General features: G+C 40.9%; 1 protein-coding gene across 4 annotated transcripts; it reads right to left on the reverse strand.

Annotated features, from left to right (window-relative positions):
• Positions 1–160: 160 nt before the first annotated feature.
• Positions 161–21950, reverse strand: fubp3 (far upstream element (FUSE) binding protein 3). 4 transcript variants are annotated; one of them, XM_077497589.1, is made up of 19 exons: positions 21802–21950; positions 15870–15981; positions 13674–13704; positions 13537–13586; positions 13334–13405; positions 12872–12929; positions 12534–12696; positions 12337–12435; positions 11200–11304; positions 9453–9555; positions 9227–9327; positions 9022–9145; positions 4294–4454; positions 4000–4073; positions 3848–3924; positions 2590–2646; positions 2176–2232; positions 1959–2086; positions 161–1546 (listed from the first exon to the last, which is right to left on the reverse strand). In XM_077497589.1, exons 1-19 carry the CDS (start codon positions 21892–21894, stop codon positions 1538–1540), a joined length of 1674 nt encoding a protein of 557 aa, XP_077353715.1. In that variant the 5' UTR covers positions 21895–21950; the 3' UTR covers positions 161–1537. The 4 variants fall into 4 exon arrangements, with proteins under 4 accessions (XP_077353715.1, XP_077353714.1, XP_077353713.1 ...); XM_077497588.1 differs by having other exon boundaries at positions 2176–2229; positions 13674–13707; XM_077497587.1 differs by having other exon boundaries at positions 13674–13707.
• Positions 21951–23069: the final 1119 nt, after the last annotated feature.

Here is a 23069-nt window from a genome sequence, read left to right on the forward strand (position 1 = left end):
ACTTTTGAGAACTGTCAACAGGCTAATATAGAAAATAGATTTTCTGCTAATAAAACATACAGTCGGCCTATCATGGTTGTATTTACACAATAGAACTCTCAGGCGTCAAAAACAAAAACACCCAACAAAAAACAGCTTGTATAACAATACACAATGAAGGTAGTCTGGATGTTTTCTTTTTAATACACGGTTAACTGTACACCAAAAGTAAACCCACCATAATTAGACATTTTTTCCAAATTATATATCCCTTTTCATTAAGAAATGACGTTAATACAAGAATCGGCTCTCCATAATGTGTCATCGTTGATATTTTTATATTAGATCACGCAACAAAAATAAAAAAAAAAATAATTAAAACGTTAGCATCGGGCAGAAGCAGGAGGTACCGAAGGAGAGCGTTTTTTTTTTTTTTTTTTATCATAACACTTCTTAAAACATAAAAAAACCAATCAATCATCGCACAGGTAGAAGGAAACAGTGGCTTAGCAGTCTTGAACACGCACTTAGAACATACACCCAAAAAAACAAAAACAACCACACATATTTCTTCTTCATAAGATGCAACATCCAATTTCAATCACATTCACAATCTTGGAGCAGTATAAGAAAATAAGAACTGAGGGCGGGGAAAAAAAAAAGAGGGACAATTTTCCTACAATACTGGTGGCAGGAAAGACCATTCTATATGAAACATATATATTTTTTTAAATTAACAGTCAAATACAAGAGCATATATGTATATTTATATACACACTTTTACAAGGTAGCAAAAGGCAAACATCCCTCTTACATAATCAGATCCATGTAATAAATTATCCTCCAGAGAGAGAAAAAAGAAAACATCATAAAACTACAAGTTAAAAGTCGGTCAAAATATTAGAGAAACCATCTTTGTATATCAAACGTGAAATAAGATATTGCACCTTTTTCCCCCGTGTGTGATTAAGTGAACACAATAAAACGACAATGAATGAAAAACAGCGTACAATGCACATTTAAATTAGAACTATTGCTTTTTTCTCTTCGCTTTAAACCATGTAACAAAAAAAAAAAAAAAAAAAAGACATTCTGTTGTAACAAAACATCACAGTTTCATTTCACTGAATTACGTAAAAATAACAGAATCATCATCGCAAGACGCTCTTTAGTGACAAAAACAAAAACGGTATTCAAGACTGCTAAGCGGAATCAACGTGGTGCCACAAGAAAAGGAACAAACTGATCATATATACGTATTGCCTCTTTGAAATGTTACACACGCGCTTTGCATTTTGGCCAAAAACAAAAACCGGATCCCAGATAACACGCTCTATTCAAAATAACAGTGTACACAAGCATTTAGTAACAAATAAAGGTTCTGCTGATTACAAATATATTTTGTCATAATACCATTCTACAGCTAGTGTTTCCCACTAAGAAAAGTCTTCAAGGCGCTGCGAGTCTAAGAAAAAAAACAAACAAAACAAAACCAAAAAATTATAAAGGAAAAAAAAATAATAAAGGGCCATCTTCATCCTCTGCGCTGAGACCTTCTCTAGTGATCCTGAGGGACAACACACATGAAATGTATGTAGCGTAGTGGTTTACACTAAAAATTGATATGCAGATGAAAAGAGGAAAAGCTCCCACATGCACATTTTAGGACCACCTAAAACAAGTGATGCTCAGTTATTCAATTTTTAATCTAAAAAAATAAAAAATACAGAAAATTTGCCCAACTAAAATAATGAATTACTGTATGGACTGTCGTGTCTGTGTGGGACGCGTGCCTTTGGTTGAGAAATGAGCAAGTTACAACCTTTTTCAATGTGCTTGCATTGCCTATGATGGGAAAGTTGCCCCTGCAAAAAGGACTTTAAATATACCAAGCATTGTCATGGCAACCGGGAATGTCTGAGTGATTTATGACTTTTTCTCTTGAATATTTGAGAGAGAGAAAATATCGTGTGTCTCACCTGAAGGCCCGGGGCTTGAGTCTGCTGGGCGCCCTGGTTGAAGTAGGCCATGGGCTGCCTGTAGAAGTCCACCCAGGCGTTGAAGTCTGGATTGGAAGCCTGCTGAGAGCCGGGAGTCGAAGTTTGCCCTGACAATTGAAAAATAAAACACAAATACGGATGAGGACACAAAGAGGAGACGAGGGGCAAGTGTGTCATCTACGCTCGCTGAACTGACCCCAGGCTTTGTTGTATTCCGGAGGGGCGCTCTGGGCTTGTTGGTTTTGCTGGCCTGCTAAAGAAACATCTTTGAAATCGAGTGTGGTGGTGTATCACAGTCGGAAAAGATGATTCTGAGCAATGATTCTGTGTGCCAAAAGATTTTTTTTTTCCTTTCCTGGCTGCTTCTCCTCACATGGTTTCTCTGTATTTTGTTTCTAACGTGTTAATATCAGACTGCTGAGCATGTTTGCCCAAGTCATTTGAGTGTTTTTGGAAAATAAAACAAAACAAAAATTAACAAGAAAAGTCCAGTTTCCTTGACTGACTGAAATTAACTCCTCCAATTCAAATACAACTGATGTCAATCATGAAAATTAACTTGGACCAGCGTCACAGAACGTGTTGGGAAAAGTGGAGTTAGCATGCTTGCCTAGCTTTTTGTAATACTGCTCCCAGTCCATCTGGCCCGTCTGGGATCCATTGTGACCTGAAAGCAGACAGATAACGTCGTCAGCGCCTCATGTGCAATTGGCTTTTCCTGATCATTCCCACGGAGGCTTCATTCAAAGTGCGTCTACACAGGAAAGAGCTGCTTACCATCACCATCATCATCATCATCATCATCATGTCTCAAAACCTCCACTGTAATAAATACTCTTTTCCTTTCCTGTCATTTTCAGATCTGACAATTTTGTTCCAATTCTGTGACTTCCATGTGGTCACATGATCAAAGTCTGGTGATCTTACTGGGGTTCCTTTTTTTTTTTTTTTTTTTTTTGTTGAGACAAGGCACAATTTATATTACAGAAAAAACTAAGACAAAAAAAAAAAAAAGATTTATCGCAATAAATATAAATTTAGAGGACGTAGGGGGGGGGGATAACGAACCGCAAATTTGAGGCAAAAAAAAATCCCAATTATACTGACTGTTAGGGGTGTCAGGTCATGAAAATTTTTAATCATAATCGCATGACTTCAATAGTTAACTTGATTAATTACAAATTATGTTATAAATGTACAATAAAATATATATTTTTTTCAAGGTTTTCATACTCTAGTGAATATAAAGTGGAAAAAAATTCAGTACGAAATATGGCTGCATCTTTTAGTCATTAAGTAATTTCATAATTCATAAAATTGAATTAAAATTCAAAAGATGTACTGTAAACCAAAAACAAGTGTGATATTGATTTGTGTTTGTCATTTTTCTGCCACCAGATGCCATAATTGCATTTGTGACAGCTCAGTATATTTTCCTTTTCATATTAAGACCCATCAAATCTTAAACATGGAAATTCTGCATTTTTATAATTGTAAAATACAACTTGACCCCAAGTTGCCACAAATATGTGCATTATCAAATTTATGACTGCTAAATTTTGATATGAACGCATCTGCTGCGTTGCGACTGAAATTCCCCCAGTACAGGCTTTCCAAGTAAGCCATTAATCGAGTGTTTAAAAAAAAAAAAATTTTTTTAAATAAAATAGTGGCATTAAACAAAAACAAAAAAAACAAAAACAAAAAAAAAACAAATTTTGACACCCCTAAAATGTAACAATTATGATGATCATCCAGTGCCGAATATTTGGAATGAAATTTTGATTAGATGTCAGGATCTGTATCAAGATATTTTAACAAGACTGCATTTTAGTATTGTGACAACACTCCTCCCTGGTCCGACTCACTATGGTCCTGTTGGCCTGGAGGCTGCCAGATCTGGAAAGTTGTTCCCCATCCTCCAGTCATGAACGTTTGCGGGCCGCTGTGAGTAGACGATGGCGAGTTAATCACACGTTTATTTTAGTTGAATTTGAAATCTTTTCCAAGTTGACTTTACTGCTGAGGTGGAGTGGCAGCTCCTTGGTTGTATGGATTCATGCCAAAGCCGCTGTTTCCTCCCAGCCCGGGAGCCTGCAGCGGGGAGAGTGAGAGACCACACTTGTGTTGAGAAAGACAGCCAACAGACAAGGTCAAAGGGCACGGCCGGGCACTGACGCACTCCATTAAGTCCATTTGATGGATTCTTGGTGTGTAACCTCTGGTGTCATCACTCAACAACTCCCCGCACCCTCACAGCGGCGACATGTGCGCTCATGAATATAAGCGAGGGGACGAGAGCCGGACCACCTACCCCAATTCTTTCGTCGATCAGCTGGCGAGCCTTTTCCAGCTGCTGGGGGGTGCCTCGGATGGAGAAGATGCGCACGTTGGGGTCGGTGTTGGGCGGCGGGTTTCTCTGCAGCTCCACGTGGGCGCGAGACTGCTCTTTGATGTTCTTGATGGTCTCGCCGCCTGCGAGAGCAACGGACACCTTAACGTCTCTCGACGGCAACTTTCACACGATATGGAAATAGAACTTATGACATACTCTCAGATCAGGTGGATATTCTATAATGCCTGTGTGTGTCACTCCTCATCAACACGACTGTTGTGATACTGTTTCTAACAGAGAATAGTGATTGGGGTGATCACATGATTGTGTGCTAAAGCAGAGCAACATCATATTTGAACAAGAATCATCTGGCATATTTGGAGTCACAGGGGACGTTCGATTATCTTCTAAACAGCGCCGCACTCTAGCGTTTGCCTCCCTCCTGGCTCGGAGGTCTGTCCTCCTCAGGTGGGGCGACCCTCTCCCTCCCACACACACACACACACACCGATCGGCTGACGGCCTTAATGACATGTTTGAAAATTGAAAAGATCAGATACTCTCTCCATTATTCTAATGGCAGATTCCTCCGTGCCTGGGGACCTTTTTTAAAACATCTCAGTCCTCTTAGGCCACATTTGGCATCTCTTTTATTTTGTTTATTATATTGACATTTATTATCCATAATCATTACTAAAACTGAATATTGAATGGTCATGAAGCTCACTAGCAGTGATGGGGATTAATTTTACGGTGTATTTTATTTTTGTTTGTTTCTTTTTTTTGTGTGCTGGATGTCAGGTCCTATATTTCATTTCATTTTGTCTCTTGTTTAAACTGGAAATCTATGCACTATTATTGCAGAAAATAAAGAGATTTTGATTTTTAAAAAAAAGAATCGGCTGGCGGGAGTTTTTATTTTTGGGCATTTCAATATGAAGTGATTTAGCTCTGAGCACTCGTACAGCTGATTTCCAAGTGGCCGTTGTCCAAAACTTCTTTTGGAAGACTTCCATGGATAAAATAAAATAAAATAAAATAAAATTAAATAAATAAATAATAATACATAAAAAAAAAAATCTGAAATGCATATGGAGAAAATAATTCATAGAGATGGGATTGGTTATCAGTACTTGCAACAGTGGCCGAATTGTGGCCGTTTTACAATCATTGATTAGAAATGAGAAAATCTACATTAATTTTTGTGCAATTTTAAGGTAAAAAACAATATATGTAGTTCTAGCTTTAAAATTGTGGTGAAAATCCCAAATAATTCCCAAATACTTTGTTTTATTTTGAGTTTTTCTGGCAATATTAAGTTGCCTTGTGATCTATAAAACTAATTATTTCTCACGTTTAAAATTTACACTGCATGGTTTATGGGCCTATCCTATTACAATTTTTTTTCTTTTTTTTTTTTTTTTGCTGGTACAACTGATAGGCATCATGGCAAGATGACGCATCGGAGTTAGCTAACAAGCATTTGAGACTAATATCGTATTTGTGGAACAACAGTGGACATAAATCACAGTTTTCCCACAATTTTTTTTTTGTAGGAAAACACCAAAGTGGCACAGAAACGCATGCTGGATTAACATTGCAAGAGTTCAAGCAACAATTATTATTATTAGACATATGTCATTTGAAATGTGCACGCAGACTCACGCACAAAAACAGATATGGGCATTAAACAGGAATGGGGCCCTCGGACAAGCATGGCAAATCCCGCCTTTGTCGAACGCCACGTGAGAAGAAACATTACGCGGCGTCTCTGGCATCATGTCGTGTCACATGACAGAACGATGCGCGCCGCGACGCTACCTTACGACGACTGCCATGCGTCTCAACACTTTCTTTCCATTCTCTGGTAACATCCGTGCAAATCGGGAAACAAAAGAGGGACAGCGCTTGGCCCCCGCCTCCTCCTCGGCATCAGATGCCAGCTCCCCGACGTGTGGGGAGAGCAATTACACCAGCGGGGAGAAATGAAACATAGCCGGCAGGAGAAAGGGGCCAAAATTGGAGCGTATCCTCCTCCCGGGATATCGTTTGTCTCTTTTCGCCTTTTCTTTCTTGACTTGGTGTTGTCCTCTGTGATGACAGCAGAGAGTGAATGAACTGGGGGGCCGAACAACTGCCATCACCCCTCTCCGCGCTCCCCTCCGCATCCGAACCGAATGCAGGGAAAAGAGCAGAGGGTGCTTCCCCGTTTGAGGGGGGACACCGGGGCCGTCCCGACATCAATTACACATTTGTTCACTTGCGGCTGACACTCGGATGACCCGGGCTGACCCCCGCGTGAAAACGCTCATCAAAAAGCTCTCCTCCTCCCGGAGCCTTTTTTTTTTCCTGCACGGCCAACAGACTGCACATGGGCCATTAAGGCATTGTCAAGCAAATGAAACTTCTGCCTTAATGAAGCCATTATGAGCTCTCGCAGTCAGACGGCAGCGAGCGATGAAGAGGCCGACTATTCATTTCATGGACTGGCCCCGAGTCAGCGCAGATAATACAGGTCTTATTAATGAGACTGGTTTAGTGCGCCGCAAGAAAGGGCGGCGCACAAAAGTGCAACTGGTGACGGTATTCAGAGGGTCTGGTTAGCGGCTGGTGCTGCGGGGAGGGGGATCCGGGTCACGCCCCTCTTTTGGGAGATGCTGCTAAATTGTTCTTGAAAGACCCTCGAAAGTGAACTCAATTTGTTTCTAAATAAATACTTTTTAAAACAGTTTTTTACCATTTCAGTTTTGCTGATTTTATTTTTTATTTTTTGGGTTTGTGGCTAAAACCGGGCACACTTGATGTCTGTCATGAGTTCCCCTTACATAAGAACTTGACTGCTTTCATTTGCATTAGTGGTTATCCAAAAATGCATATTCCCTTCAGATTGTCAGTTAGAGTGCCTCGTCGTGCAAGTCAGAGTGAGAATTGTGGAAGAGTGAGAGGGTGTGTAAAAAAAAAACAAAAAAAACAAAAACAAAAATAAGACATAGATCAGATCTTCATTCTGGCATGAATGCTTAAGAGCGCCTTGTTGTGCTGCGAAAAAGCCCTGAAAAACCCCCACTGGTGTTTATTCCCACTTTTTCTTTAACTGGACATATTTTCCAGGTTCAAGCATATAGTTATGTGTAGGTGTAAAAAAGATGTTGGACAAAGTAAGTAGCATCAACTTTTCAGGTCATATAGTAAGTAGTATTTGATTGATATTTGGGTGCTGTTTACACTTTTCAGTGGCTTGTCAATTTTATATGACTTTTTTTTTTTTACTTTCGTATTTATTCATTTCATCTAAAAACAGACTGAATATTATATTGGAGTAAAGGTCATTTGTCATATTTCATTGTCATATTTCCAAAATATATACATTTTCACAAGCATGGTTCTCTAGTTCATGATTAAAAAAAAATAGCATACGTAAAAAAAAAAAAAAAAAAAGGATATGTGAATAGTTTGCACACTTACTGGTCAATCACGGTTTTGTAAATAAAACACTTTTCTTTCTTTTATAACAATGAGTTATAACTTATTTAATCCTATATGACTCATGATTTATATGAGAGTGAATATTTTTGTATATTATAAGCCTTTACAAGAATGATTGGTTGGACTTTGGAGCTTGCCATTTGGCCACGTTAGCATTCATCTTAAAATTATGTTTTTTAAAATTATGTTTGTGATTGTCAGTGAAATCAGCTGCTGTCAAACTTTTTTTTTTTTTTTTTTTTTTAAACTTGCATGTCCACTTGTTAGCTTTATAGATCACACTTGCGTATTTTGGGTGTGAAACGGCAATGAATTTAAGCTTGTTTTAATGTGGGAGCAGGTTGGTGGGTGGCTTGATCCATCAAGCGGCGTTGAGCGACCGTGTGTGTGCGTAGGGGGGTCAAAAGCAGGGGGCAACGGGCTACATATGGCATCGTAAAGATATTAATCACCGCACCCTTTAAGGGTCGGCTGACAGCACCCAGACCCACCGCCATCTCGACCATATTGACCCACTTCATATGCTAATGCAAGGAGGAGGGGGGTAGCAACGCCCAGGTTTATTTGTTTCCCTTGGTCCGCTACATGCACAAAAGCCACTTGACATTTCTATTGCCATGTTTTTATTTTTGGTAAAGAGGCCCCTCCCTTTCAACCATCGTATCACGCACACACACGGCAAGCACGCACGCACACATACACACGCTTTCTTCCAACGCAATGGTCAATGACTTTTAAATAGCTGGCAATAGAGTGGGCATGAATAGCCAATAAGCTAATTCCTCCTATTCATTCCCTCGCTGCACTCTATCGGGCTGAAAGAGGCTCATTAGATGCCAGGCGGCCTTCCACATGATTGAGGGCTGTTATTATGCACCTTTAACAATTAATGTCACATTACACGCATTATCCCCATCATTAAGCCCTTAGTGAGGCCAATGAATGCCACTTGTGCTGTATACACGAGGCCTTTGGGGGGAATGGGTGTGTGTGTGTGGGGGGGGGGGGGGGGGGGGGGGGGGGGTATTACTCGCCCCTCGTCCGTTTCACTCAAAGGCAGAGCGTCGCTCACTTATTCAAAGGCTGGTGGGCAGGGGCGAGGCAATCTGTTGAGTTTGGCTATATGGATACAAATTGTGCTAACAGAACGAGCACTTATAACGCTCACACGACTGTCAAAATAGGAGCTTAAAAATGTTTCTATATATATATTTTTTTTACCTTTGCCAATCACCAGGCCGCACTTGTCGGCGGGTACGGCATACGTCACTTCTTGTAGCCCTCCGCCCATGCTGCAGTCACTTCGGCTTCGGCGACCCATGACCCCGCCAAAGCCATCTCGCTCCTGTAGACGAAAAAGACAACGTTGAAAAATAAGGTAGAGGAGAAAAAAAAATAAAAGAAAAATGTGGCACATAAACTGTACCTGGGCAGTTTGAACCAGCTCATTGATGAGGTGCACAGCGTGGTGGCAGTGGTCAGGCTGGCCCATCACCTGGGCAACGCGGTCTGGGCTGATTCCATCATCTAGGAGGTCAAGGGACACGCAAGGTCAGAGGGCATGGCTATTCACTGAGGCTACAAAAGGAGCAGACGCCCGCTAAAAGACTAAAATACTGAAGCGTCACATTTTAACAACTATTTGGTCTTACCTTGTTTGAACTGGATCCTGACCCCAGCGTCAGTTTGAATCTTCTTGATCATCTCTCCGTTCCTGCCAATGATGATGCCAACTGCAAATCTGGGCACCACCACCTGATCAAATGGAGGAAAATGCATGTGAAGTCATCCGTTGTTGGTCTGTGTGCATCTGATGTGCTACAGGTGAATCGCAATGAATTAGAATATGGTAGAAGAATTTATTTCAGCAGGTCATTCAAAAACTCATACATACAGTATTTATTAAATGATTTATAAAAAAATAAAAAATAAATAAATTTCAGAATGTCAATTGCTGTCTAACCGAACGTTACGAATACGTTTATTCTATATTCTAATTTCTTGAGCTAGAGAATTTTGGGTTTTGGTACTTGTAAGCTATAATCATCAAAACTAAAAATACATTAAAAAAAAATCAATGCACCTATTCTAGTGTGTAGCAAGTTTCACTTTTTGAATTAGTGTAAACTACTCAAATTAAATTAATTTTATTTTAGCAAAATTAGGGCTGGGTATCGATTCAAATTTCCTCAATCTATTTAATTCACAAGAGTTCAGTTTGATTCGATTTTCCCCCCCGATTCGATTCACTTAGTTCAATCCGATATTAAAGGGATCGTTCGGCTTTTTTAACATGAATCTCAATTTGATCCTCACCTCCCGTGTGTGCGATCAGCACTGACTTACCCCTGACTGCGTTCTGTGACACGCGTTCTGGTTCGGCGTTGGACGAGAGGAAAATAGTCCAGCAAGCTGGCTGGGGTCTCGGAAATAAAGCGTTTTTCTTCTAAAAACTATTTGTTTTCAAAAGTGTGATACATTTCCATCACAATACTCTTTTCTGAATAAAATCAGACGCCATTACCGCCAGCCACTACTTTTCTGTTCGTTCGTATCACTGCGCGGCGCCCTGTAGAACGCTAACCGACGCACTGCAGCCAGCTAGCTGATACTTCCGCCAGGAGGAAGTATCAGCTTGCTGGACTATTTTCCTCTCGTCCAACGCCGGACCAGAACTGGCGTCACCGAACGCTGTCAGGGGTAAGTCAGTGCTGATCGCACACACGGGAGGTGAGGATCAAATTGAGATTCATGTTAAAAAAGCCGAACAATCCCTTTAATTATGGAACATGAATTCTTCTTAAATGAGGAAGGACCTGATTTAAAAAAAAACCTCCACAAACATTAAATTCTAAATTAAATTTTGCACAAATAGTAAGTGGTTAAATGATTTCATTATTTCTTAATGAAAATAACACGTCATAATCACTTAAGTGTTACACAAACGTTGACATCAGCACAGCATGGATGAGCTGAAAATGTTTTCTTGATTCTAATTCAATAATCGTAAATATAAATTAAAAAGATTCTGAATTGTCATAAAGTGTAACAAGTCAGGTCTTTCATAAATGTAAGAAAATACTTTTAAATTCATGTGAAAGTAAATTTCAAGAACACAGTAAGATACAAAAAAAATTGGCCTTTAAAATTCTGTTTTGTTGTTAATCTATGGGAAAAGAGAGATATTAAAATAATTGATTCATGGTTTTATGAATGATATCACACTCCAAAAGGAAAATCGATATGATAGATTATTCATCCATCAATTTCGTGATTTTTTAAATATTTTTTTTTTAAACCCAGTGCTAATTGAAATGCACCTGCAAGTCACATTGCGATAACAAATGCACTTGTGCATAGTTTGACAGATTTGTGTTAAAATTCAAATAAACATCTTACATCCAGACTGCTTCCGCCCATTTTGGATCCAAAGTCAGCCCTGCCCACCCGAAAATCTCCTTGGTCCTTATCCCTGATTAGCTTGACCACAAGTTCACGTGCTTGCTGAAAGAAGAAGAAACAAAGGGAAAAAAAAAAGCAACAAAAGTAAAATATTACAGCCAAATAATGGAATAAATAATTTGGAGTTTTAGTCCCTAAACATAAATCAACTGTCAATAAAGTAAAAGTTTGACAGTAACTGAGCTTGCTTCCTGTGCCACATGACAGTGTAGTCTTATCTCTTACTATTTCAGGATAAATGGGGCTCCCTTCACATGGGTTGGCCAAAAACTTCTTGGGGACAGACAGAAGGATAACAATAAACGTCTTGAGGCAGACATCAAGTTATCCACCTTGAATTCATTCTAGGCATTTTTCTAGAGTGGCATTTTTTTGTGTGTATACCCCTATATTTTGCACATGGAATTTTATTAATACACAATAATGTTTTGTCATGATTACTGTATTATTTCATTCAACTATCAATTACGTTACATAAATCAGTGCTGAGTTTATATGGGCAAATGTGCGCACTTTACGACACGTGAAAATAACGTTAACATTAGATCTTCAGGAAGACGAGTGTGTCGTGGATCACTCCAAACGAAGGTCGTGGGGAAAAGAAACAGCATCCGAGGAGAGACTAGCTCCAGCACAACTTTATTGTTCCGTCTCGCTCTACAGTCAAAACAACTGTCACAAACACTTCCCCCCTCTTTCTCATGCATCCTTCCAGCAATGGCGATCATTCACGATCGTTCTGTCCCCCAAATCAGAAACTTTTTTTTTTTTTTCATACTGACACTTATTCCTGGTATCCCAATATTCCCCCAGTGCAATTTTTACAAAATTGGCCACGCCAATGTGGCAAGCGCCACTCCCCATTTCACCTCGTCATTGGCGACGTGGCGAACGGGGAAAGCGCACCCCAACGCTATTGTATGAAAAATACTCTTTCATATAATTGGCTGAACTAAGTAAGTATTTGATGCATCTCATGCCACGTATAAATCGTAACCACCACAAATATCGTACATTGGGATCGTCAAAGATTTCAATTTCAAGATTTAATACTGGAGTGGCATCAGAACCAACCTGTACTTTGTGGGGGTCTCCAGTTATTCTCAGAGGCTTGTCTGCACCGGTTGGCATGGGGTCATCCTGGATCATAATCATTTGCACTCCTGTTCTCTCCTGCACGGGGAGGGGAAAAAACAAAAAACGCATTCAGACGGATGGAACATAAAACCGACAGCCACTTGATTCTAACTTAGGCGAAGAAGCATCTGCACCTGCAGCTGTTTGATGGTCTCTCCCCCCTTGCCGATCACCAGGCCCACTTTGTTGGCGGGGATTAGCATCTGCTGGATGGCGCCGCTGCCGTCCATCTCACAGTGGAAGCCCGGACCGTAGCGACACTGCTCCACAATCTCACTCAGCAACCTCTTGGCCTGCCTGTGTGGGGGGGTAGAGGTGCATTAGTCACACATTTTTTCCTTTTTTTTGTTTTTTGTTTTGCTTAGTCACATTTTTTTATTGTCCCAAGAGGGAATAAAGAAGTAGTGTGTTGAACATTGGACACACGTTCCCAGTTTTGAAGTCAAGCAGTAGAAGCGGATGGAGGACTCACTCAATGTTCTCAGGACTGCCGGTCAGCGTGCAGGGCCTGTCCAACATGCCTCCGCTGTCTGCAAGAAAACCAAAACAGACAAATGCCACCACCACAGAGCTACATTGATTTTAAAGGAAACATATTGCGGATAATTGACTTTGTAATTGCTTTTATATAAATGGTTGGGCCTCTGGAGTGGCTGCCCACCAGTCAGGTGTGTAATTACACAACCAAAACTTTTGTCTTACCGTTTCTGAATGTGCTTCTTAACAGTTTTTGTATGAGAAGAAAATTTCATGATTAGGCTTAAATTTCATGTCATTATTGTTATATTATGTGGTAATGTGCTCATGTCTAAAACAAAAATCTGCAAAAAAGGGATTTTTTTTTTTTTTTGCCATTTTAAGCGCTAATATCATACTGACGTGATCGTTTCCTTAATAAAGTGTGAAATGAAAAGTGTTTGAAACATGACCTCACCTGATGCTATCTGGATCTTACAGCCAGATTCCAGCTGAATTCTTGAAATCTGCTCTCCTCCTTTTCCAATGACTGATTAGAAATGAAGAGAGTTTTCGTTTTGAAATGTAGATGCAGTGACCCATGAGCTGAGTACATCATCAATACTGATGATTACACGCCAAACATTCGCGGCGACTGTAATGAACTCAAAGCCCACTTACTGAATCCCACCATTTTGTCAGGCACTTTGAAGTCTTCTGTCGTGAGAGCCCTGTGAGATTATGACACGATCAATATAGTCTTTGAACGGGGGAAAAAACCAAAGGGAAAAAAAAAAAAAAAAGGATGCTCTGCTCACCTTTGATGTACCATTGCGCCAAGATGGTTGCCTACTGAGAGAAAACGCAAGACAGAACGACAGTTAGCAAAGCATGTAAGAAATGACTTTATGACTTGGAAAATAAACAAAAGTCGCACAAATATCCGATCAAGTGGATGAACGAGCCATTTCTGCTGAACGGGAACGCGCACAGCGGGATGGAAATAGAGTGCACCGAAGAGAATTTCAATCAAAAAGGCAAGTTTGGCAGCCGGGTCGGTCGGATTGAATGTTGACAGGTAGCACTGAGCAAGGGTCCCGCAGGGGTCAGCTCAGCCGAGGATGCGCCTGTCATGGACGTGAACACCCACATAGTAGCCGGTGTGGACCATTTTTATGCTGGTTTGCACTCATTTCGCATCCTTGGGAAATGCATTGCACTTCACGCTTGAAATGGGACAGCAGCTATGAATATAAATACAAGGAGGGGGTGTGAAATTCAGACTAGGAGATGACTGAAATGTCGAATGTGAATGCCAAGTGTGGCGCAATTTTTACTTGGGGCAAGTGACAATTCCAACTTCTTTGCTCTCATCTGACAATTTTTTGTCATCCAATTGAGTTCATTCTTAGTTCCTGCATAAACCGTATTAACCACAATGGATATGATGTCATAAATGGTCTTGGGCTACGACTGGAAAATGCATGGAAAGGTTTCTTTAAATCAGTGCGCACACTCGCTTCTATGAACTCATTACTCAACAACATGCTCTTCTTAACTTTTATATAAAAAAAATAAATAAAAAGACATGGAGAGGTATTAATACAATAAGACATTACATGACAAGATCAATGTCAAAGCTTAGGCGGGCTCCATGATTAAGGGCGGCACCATGTTGGCTTGTTTACAACAATGCTGGAACACTGGTTGAAACAAAGAGGTCACATGCTAACAAAATAACAGCCTGGTTTTGGAATGGGACTGCAGTTTGCGGCACATTTAAATTTTAAGCTCTGCAGGTAAGCAGTAAGGGCGAAAATCAACAATGAACGCCTGTGACTTTCGATCCCACAGGCCTATCCAGCCTGTTTTCCATGTCTCCCTATTTCCGACGCAGGTGACTCCAATGACAGCTCATTAGCAAGCTCTGGAGAAGCCTGATAATGATCCTCACCTCCTTTGGAATTGGGAGACATGGAAAACAGGCTGGATCGAGCGCCCCGAGGACCAGGGTTGCGGAACACTTCATTAAAGGCCTCCATTATTGTGTAAAGGATATTGCCACGTGGGCTCGACTTCAGGAACACTACACAAAACAATTCTGTTAACACAGTTCTTCACTATATCCACAAATGTGGACAAGTGCTACTTTGGTCTGACGAGTCCACACTTGAAATTGTTTTCGGAAATTATAAATGTGTTCTCCGGGCCGCAATAAATAAAATAATCACCAAAGCTTTGTTCCTTTCTTTTTCTGCGATTATTGATTTGCTTACGTTCTAATGCTTGTCTCATCTGATGCGAAGAGTCTCTGAGGTATGGGGCTGAATTCACGCAAAGCTGACATCCAGTGGACACTGTTCCTGGCAGACAATAGTCGCGGCTGTACGTATCGGCGTGAGATACAAGTCTTGCCTGATCAGCTGCGAAGCCACGCGAAGATATGGGTAACCCGGGAGGGACCCGTGTCCGCTAAATATGTTCAAAGTATGTATAATCAACATGTCCTTCAATTCAAATGAATGCTTTCTATTCTTCAAATTCAAGACTAATGTATACTTTGCAAACCAGTTTGTATGCAAGCTGGCTTTGGTTCACAGCTCATAGAACGTAAAGTCTTATGTACCGGTCAGCCAATCATCAATGAATTTCTTATAAAGCGATTACATACTCACTTAGGTTATGCAGCAAATTGGTTGCTTGTATAGTGAATACAGGCATTGCACATGTAACATTAGCGGAGTGCTTCCAAGCCACGCACGGCTGTGTTCCAAGCATGAACATGGAGAATAAAATTACATTTTAAGCATTATGGCTCATTATTTTGCAAACAAAAGCATAACAAAAGCAAGCAAAAAAATTCAATGTAAACAGTATGACCTGTAAAATGATGGTTTTCAAAGAAACCTCTTGAGTTTGCTTCATGTATGACATTAGGCCCCATCGACAGCATTCATGATCATTTGTGTGATTGCGGGCCGCAAGCTAGAATATGAAGGCAAGACGAGACTTGCCTCCATTGTCCATCGTGCGTTTCTGGCCTCCGAAGCCATAGAGGGAGGGGTCGATGACTGGTGAGGAACTGTGAAGGTTTGGCATCTGCTCTCCTCCCATCTTGGCGGCCATCTGGAGAGAAATCACAGAAATACAAGTTGCGTGGTGACAGTATTTGACCTGAAACGGGTGACAAATTCAAGAAAGAAAGAAAAAAAAACAACCAAGTGCCTTCTTTGGTCACCGTGAATGCAAACGAGCCATTGGAACAAACATTTGCAAGCCGGACATATACTGGGACACCTAAAATAGTTTTATCCTAATGGACTATCAGATCACCCGGCGGCCGGCGCCTGTTCGTATAGGCATCTACAGCGTCTTTGAGAACCTTTAATAGGCTTACTATGGCGTACATAACTATACAAGTACTGGAACTAGAATAAGATTTCAGACATTCAACTTGTATGAGAACAATTTGAAGTTAGCCAAGTTGAAGTGAGCTTAAGTATGGCATGTCTCCTGTGGTTTAAAAAAAAAAAAAAAAAAGGCTTTAAGAGATTATATGTTAAATATCTTTCATATTTGTAATATTTGGCATGCCTGCTTTGCCTTGTGTCGTTTTCAGTGTTAAGACTACTTGAACAGCGAATTTGCCATGTGGATGAATTGAGTTACCATGTCGTGTCAATGTATCAATCCATGGAAAAAAAATTCCCGATTATTGTTAACATCCCCCGCTCCCTTTCATAACCTTGTAGGAGAAAAAGGCATTAATGTCATAAATGTACCCTTGTTAGACAGTTTTCTATGCTTCTTCCAAATGTGATGCAACTGTTCGATCCACACATATCATTCATTTCGGTCCTAACGTTGGCCAAATAAATTCCTTGTGATACGTTGTTACGCTGATCCACCATCATGGCTCGTATTCGCCATTGCTTCCAATGGTAATGTCCTAAATGTTTTAAACGTAATATACCTCTAAATTTTGCTTTTTATTCATCACTACGTATTTTAACTACTTGTGGGATGTTAATGTTAATTTGTTTTCTTCTCTGAATGTTTGTGTGCCAAATTAAACCACATAATATAGGGGTGGGACAAAAAAACGATTCGACCGAACCATCGTTCGTCAAGGGGAGCTAAACGACCGTATCGGTAGCAGACTTGTCAACCGATACAAAATCCGCCGGGAATCCTTAGATACAATGCTTGTAAAGCTGTGGACCGGATATCGCGTTGCTGTGAATCGGTTGCGAGTGAGGCTTTATGGTTTTCATAACAATAGCAAGAGTTCTGCACCGTGCTCAACTTGTTTTGTTTACATTTCAGTAGCATCACTATTCAAACTACTTCCGTGTTTACAGAGAGCGAGCAAAGTAGCGCTCAGAGACGCTTCGTTCTCCGGATGTTGTAAACATAATGCAAAGACAGACGTTACGCACCTTTTTTTTTGGGGGGGGCGCCTACCGTCAACACCGTGCTCACGACACGGCGCGCGCGCGCACACCGAGTGACAACATGCAACAGTGGAGACAGTTAGCAGAAGACGGTGCCGTACATCTCGGTATTTCCTATTGCTATCGAGTCCTCTCGGTGCACTTGTTTGTCCCGGGCCGGCGTTGGTACGGCGCGCGAGCCAAAAAGAATAACTCCCGTGACGATCCAATGCATGGATTCAAACGACACAGGTATGTCCCACAGCCAACACACCAGCTATGCTAAAAGCACACTGCAAGTATCTCATTTCTCAGTTTGTGGCTCCCTGTCAATGTACACAACTAGCATGAGCAGCAGATAGAACTGAGACGTGCCCGCAATTACGTCATCAAACTCAAAATGAACGACAGCCCAAAAAACAAAACAAACAGTAGTGATTCCGTGGTCATCATCGTGTCTCAGATTAAAAAAACAAAAAAGATATCATACATTAACCAAAAATGAATGTGATGGCAAAGAAAAACAAAAATTGTTAAAAACAAAAATTGTTAATAAAAAGGTTAGGGCATTTTTGGAAATATTTTTGGATATATTAAGTTGTTAAAATGTGTTTGATAGATTTATTGTTCCATAAGGTGGCTTCATATTTCTTTTGGCTGGACGGTAGGTTTATTTTATGTCTTAAATTTATGTTTCTGAAATACTTCACAATGTGGACATATTCTGTTTAATTGTGTTGGTGTCTTTTTAAAGGTTAAATATTTATATTTCAAATTGAATTATCAGCCTTTTGTTTTCCTGATCCTTATTTTGAATTAAAAAACAAAAAAAAACAAAAAACAATTATAACTGTCAATAACAACTAATAAATATTTAAACTGATACATTTTTCAGTCATATCGCCCAGCCCTTTGTTCCGGTCCATTTAAATAATTGATTCAATATATAAAAATATAGAAGACATTGTTGTTGTTCTTTTTTAACACATTTGTAGATACTGTAAAAATTTGTGGTGTTTTAAGATTAATGTTTACAAGCAACAAATGTCACAATAAGTTTTGAATATTGTAATTAATCGTATCAAATCGAAAATTGTATCGTTCCCAAACTTAATCGAACCGTATCGAACCGTTCTGTTCTGAAAGATATCGTTTTTCAATCGAATCGCAACTTGTGTATCGAGATACATATCGAATCGGCCTCATGTCAGAGATTCCCACCCTTATAATCGGAACAGCATCTGCAAGAGGAGTGTGACGATATTTTGAGACAGCGATACATCGCGATACTTTGTCTCACGGTCGATTATCGATATGCCTATGCCAATAGTTAATATACAGCCACTATAACGGCTCCATTACTTATTGAGCAATGACTTGGCGCTAGGGGGAGTGCCTCATTAAGAGTGGCGGGGAAATGTGCGCAAGTCTTCAGGCGAAGAAGACAAGTAAACAAAACACCGGCTACATACAAGTCAAAGATGTGGATATTATTGATAGTGTTGAATGAATACAATTCGGATTTTATCATATGGAAGAGAGAATAGAAGGACTTTGATATATGCAAGAACTGTGTTACACTGGAAACATGACGAATACGAACAGCCACTTACAGCGGCATCATCCAGTAAAGCTAATGGTTCTCTAACTAAAGCAAAACTCCCTTTGAATTCTCCAAGGGCAAAGTTGATCACGCACAGCATTAGAGGTGTGCAAAATTTCCGATTCTTAGATTATTCACGATTCGGCCGTGGAACAATCGAGAACGATTCACAAACGTCCAAATTCCGATTATATAAATATGCCAAGGGAAGCGAAACGAGCGAAAAGTACGCGGAACTGAAACGCAGTAGCGCGCGCGGTCTTCGGGACGCTTAATGGGACGGACCGAGAGTACACATCCACAACTCACGCCTCGAGATTCAAAACAACAACAAGCATGGCTGAGCTGACCAACCCACCTCTTCGTGAGATCAGACCTGCTCCGAAAAGGCAAACAACTTCAGGCGGAAGTATCAGCTAGCTGGCTGCAGTGCGTCGGTTAGCGTTCTACAGGGCGCCGCGCAGTGATACGAACGAACGAACAGAAAAGTAGTGGCTGGCGGTAATGGCGTCTGACTTTATTCAGAAAAGAGTATTGTGATGGAAATGTATCACGCTTTTGAAAACAAATAGTTTTTAGAAGAAAAACGCTTTATTTCCGAGACCCCAGCCAGCTTGCTGGACTATTTTCTTTTTTATTTTCTTCTCGTCCAACGTCGAACCAGAACTGGTGTCACCGAACGCTGTCAGAAAGAAGTCAGTGCTGATCGCACACACGGGAGGTGAGGATCAAATTGAGATTCATGTTAAAAAAGCCGAACGATCCCATTAATGTTTACACGTTCATGTTTACACAAGTTAAAAAGCAGAAAAGCACTTGAGGGTTTTTTTTTTTTTTTGTACCTCTGAGAAACTTTAATGTTTACATGTTCATCTTTACACAACTTAAAAAGCAGGAAAGCACTTCTTTTTTTTTAGGCATTTGTATTGAAGTAGTAGTTCACATTGTCTTTCATTTATACCTCAATGCACTTTTGAGTGGATAAAAATAATATATTTTTGCTCAATGCTATGTTTTATTCTGTTGAAGACTGAATATACTTAAAAGCTGTTGTTACAGAATGAGGACTTGAGTATTTTATTTACTGTTTTGAACTGTTAACTTGATACTGAAATAGTAGTTTATGTAGGCCTGAGAGGACTTTTGTACTATTTTTGTAACTAATGTACGAAACATTAAAAGCACAAAAATACATTGTTTTTTTTCTGCTGCCTGGGGGGGAAATCAATAATCGTTTTATAATCGAATCGTAGCCTCTGAATCGTAATCGCAATCGAATCGTGAGGTGCCCCAAGATTCCCACCTCTACACAGCATCCCTGTGTATATTTGCAATCGATCTCCACCCGTACAGCGTAGTTGCGAATGATGGTTTTCGCTAAGTGATTTTGTTCGGCGTCAGGGGCACGACTCGAGGTAGACGTTTTGGTCGGGGAGTTAACATACACGACGCCGCAATACCTTACAAAATGAAATGGAGCTAAAGCTGCCGGGCCACTCTCCTGACCTTCCAAACTGCACCAGTGCAACAAGTATTGAGTAATGGCGTGATGTAGGGGTGTTAAAAAATCGATACGGCGATATATCGCGATACTACATCGCGCGATTCTCGAATCGATTTTTTTTTTTTTTTTTTTTTTAGGATTCACACCTTGAGCATGGAAGAATGTTATATGAACGGAACATTAAGCCTTAATATTTTATTTTAATGCTGTTCAAACATGAAACAGATTACAACCTCTATAAGACTGAAATTTCAGATAAATAAATAATACATTTTCATATAAATCTTACACTCTACAAGCTTACTGATTAGTATTTTCTAAATTTGAATGAAAAAAATCGCAACAATCGACTTATAAATTCGTATCGGGATTAATCGGTATCGAATCGAATTGTGACCTGTGAATCGTGATACGAATCGAATCGTCAGGTACTAGGCAATTCACACCCCTAATGGACACTAGCTGACGTCTTGCCGATGCGAGTGGAAAACACAAATGTAGGTTGCTTGACGTTATAGTATTTCACTGGCATTTGCCGTGGGGGAAAAAAACGTGGAGTGCGGCTTATTTGGAGCAGGTGACGTTACATGACACGGCCTAACTCTCCCGACAGTCACTACAAAACACGCTAAGCTAGCCGAGCTTAGTTAGCTTCTCATGCTAGCTCGCTCACTCGTGTTTATTATCGCGAGCAAAGTACGACGCGAGTCCGAAAAACAAGCGACTTGTTCGGCTAAAACGGCGACGTGTTGAAGACCACGCGTCTTCGGGGAGTTCAAGTGATATTGGACACAGGGTGGGTTGTTTTCGGCTTTTGACCGAAGTGGGGCAGCGGTGTCTTTACAACCCCGCGGCGAGCTAACTTTCTGACAGCGTGTCAAGACATTCCGGCTAAAGTTGCGCTCCACTTGGAGGCTGTCAGCCGCCGGGGGGTTGGCCGGGTGAGCTCGGTGTCGCGGGGAAGGAGGGGAGCTAATATGCTAAGGCTAACAGACAACTTCTGTGTGTATGTGGGGTGGGGGTGCGGGGGGCTTGACAACAGGTTGTCGACGTAACTTGGCCAAAAGTTGCGCTAACTTAAAACTTCCAGTGTTCAACGAGGCATCGGCGTCTCGAGTGGGAAAACAGGTCTCTCCCCCGAGGGACGCCGTCGACCCGCTGTCCGAGGCAGTTAGCAACGTAGTCGGGTCTCGGCTGTACAACTCTTAATCTGTCGGCTCAGCTACGCTAACTCGGCTAGTTGTTAGCCTGCGAGCTAACGAGCTAGCTGGGTGCATGAGGAATGGTTTGGGGTTGACGGAGAGGTAGTAGAGGGTGAGGTGAGGGTCCCACGCAAGTCAAACTGTTGCCATCCTCCCACGCGTGCACCTCTTTTGCAGGGCTTCCAAACCGGAGCAGCTTTTTACCTGTCGTACCCGGCGTATCGTGTCTGCGAAGTCATCTTTCGTTCCGGGCTGAGCCACCGAGGCCTGTCCCTGAACCAGCTCCGCCATCATCATCACTCGCCTCGGCAGCTGAGAGGCTCACTTGAGGAGGGGAGGGAGCGGGGGGAGGAGAGCACATGTGCCAAGCCCAAGCTCCGAGAGCAGCGAAATCTCGCGAGAGGATATATATGGTTTATATATATATATATATAAGTAATAATATAATATAAGTATTCATTTAATATTTTCCAATACTTACAAGTTCACTTGCAAAAGGTTATCCAAGATTCGACAGTAAGACATAATGTTTTCATACCGCTCAGCTGGGAGGTGACTTAAGAAGTCTTTGTTTATGAATAAATAATTTGGCTTAAAAAAAAGTAGCACATTTTTTCTTAGGTTCAAGAAAAGTTCCAAATGTTACAATGTCTGTTGATATGGGTCGATCACCAAAATGTCCACGAGTCCAGTCTTGCACACGCTTCCAAAACACTTGAGTTTTATTACATTAAAAAAAATATGTGGTCTATTGTCTCTACACCATTCTCGCAGAAAGCACATGTATTATCCATCCATCCATTTTCTTGACCGCTTATTCCTCACAAGGGTCGCGGGGGCTGCTGGCGCCTATCTCAGCTGGCTCTGGGCAGTAGGCGGGGGACACCCTGTCCTGGTTGCCAACCAATCGCAGGGCACACAGAGACGAACAACCATCCACACTCACACGCACACCTACGGACAATTCAGAGCGCCCAATTAACCTGCTATGCATGTCTTTGGAATGTGGGAGGAGACCGGAGTACCCGGAGAAGACCCACGCGGGCACGGGGAGAACATGCAAATTCCACCCAGGAAGGTCCGAGCCTGGACTCGAACCGGAGACCTCAGAACTGGGAAGCGGACGTGCTAACCACTCGACTACCGTGCCGCCACATGTATTATCATCTATTTTAAATCGTTTTTTTGAGCAGTTCTTTAACAGGATAAACATAATTCATAATTTTAAAGTGTGTCGCTTTGACTTTTGGTGGAATAGAAAGTGACCTTAGCTTTGTAATGGCTGTTTTGTCGTATTTATTTCCTATGTTATTGTTGTTGGTTTTACCCGGGAAGAAGAGTTTCAGTAAGACACGGTCGAATGAATTTGTTTGTACATTTTTTTTTGTCATTGAGAGAAATCCCTTGAATAGTAATGGTTGACATGTTGATGTTCAACTATATTTTTTGTAAGAAAAACAAATATCTTAGGC

Source organism: Festucalex cinctus, chromosome 15 (assembly GCF_051991245.1).
Source record: "Festucalex cinctus isolate MCC-2025b chromosome 15, RoL_Fcin_1.0, whole genome shotgun sequence".
In the NCBI taxonomy this organism is placed as follows: Eukaryota; Metazoa; Chordata; class Actinopteri; order Syngnathiformes; family Syngnathidae; genus Festucalex; species Festucalex cinctus.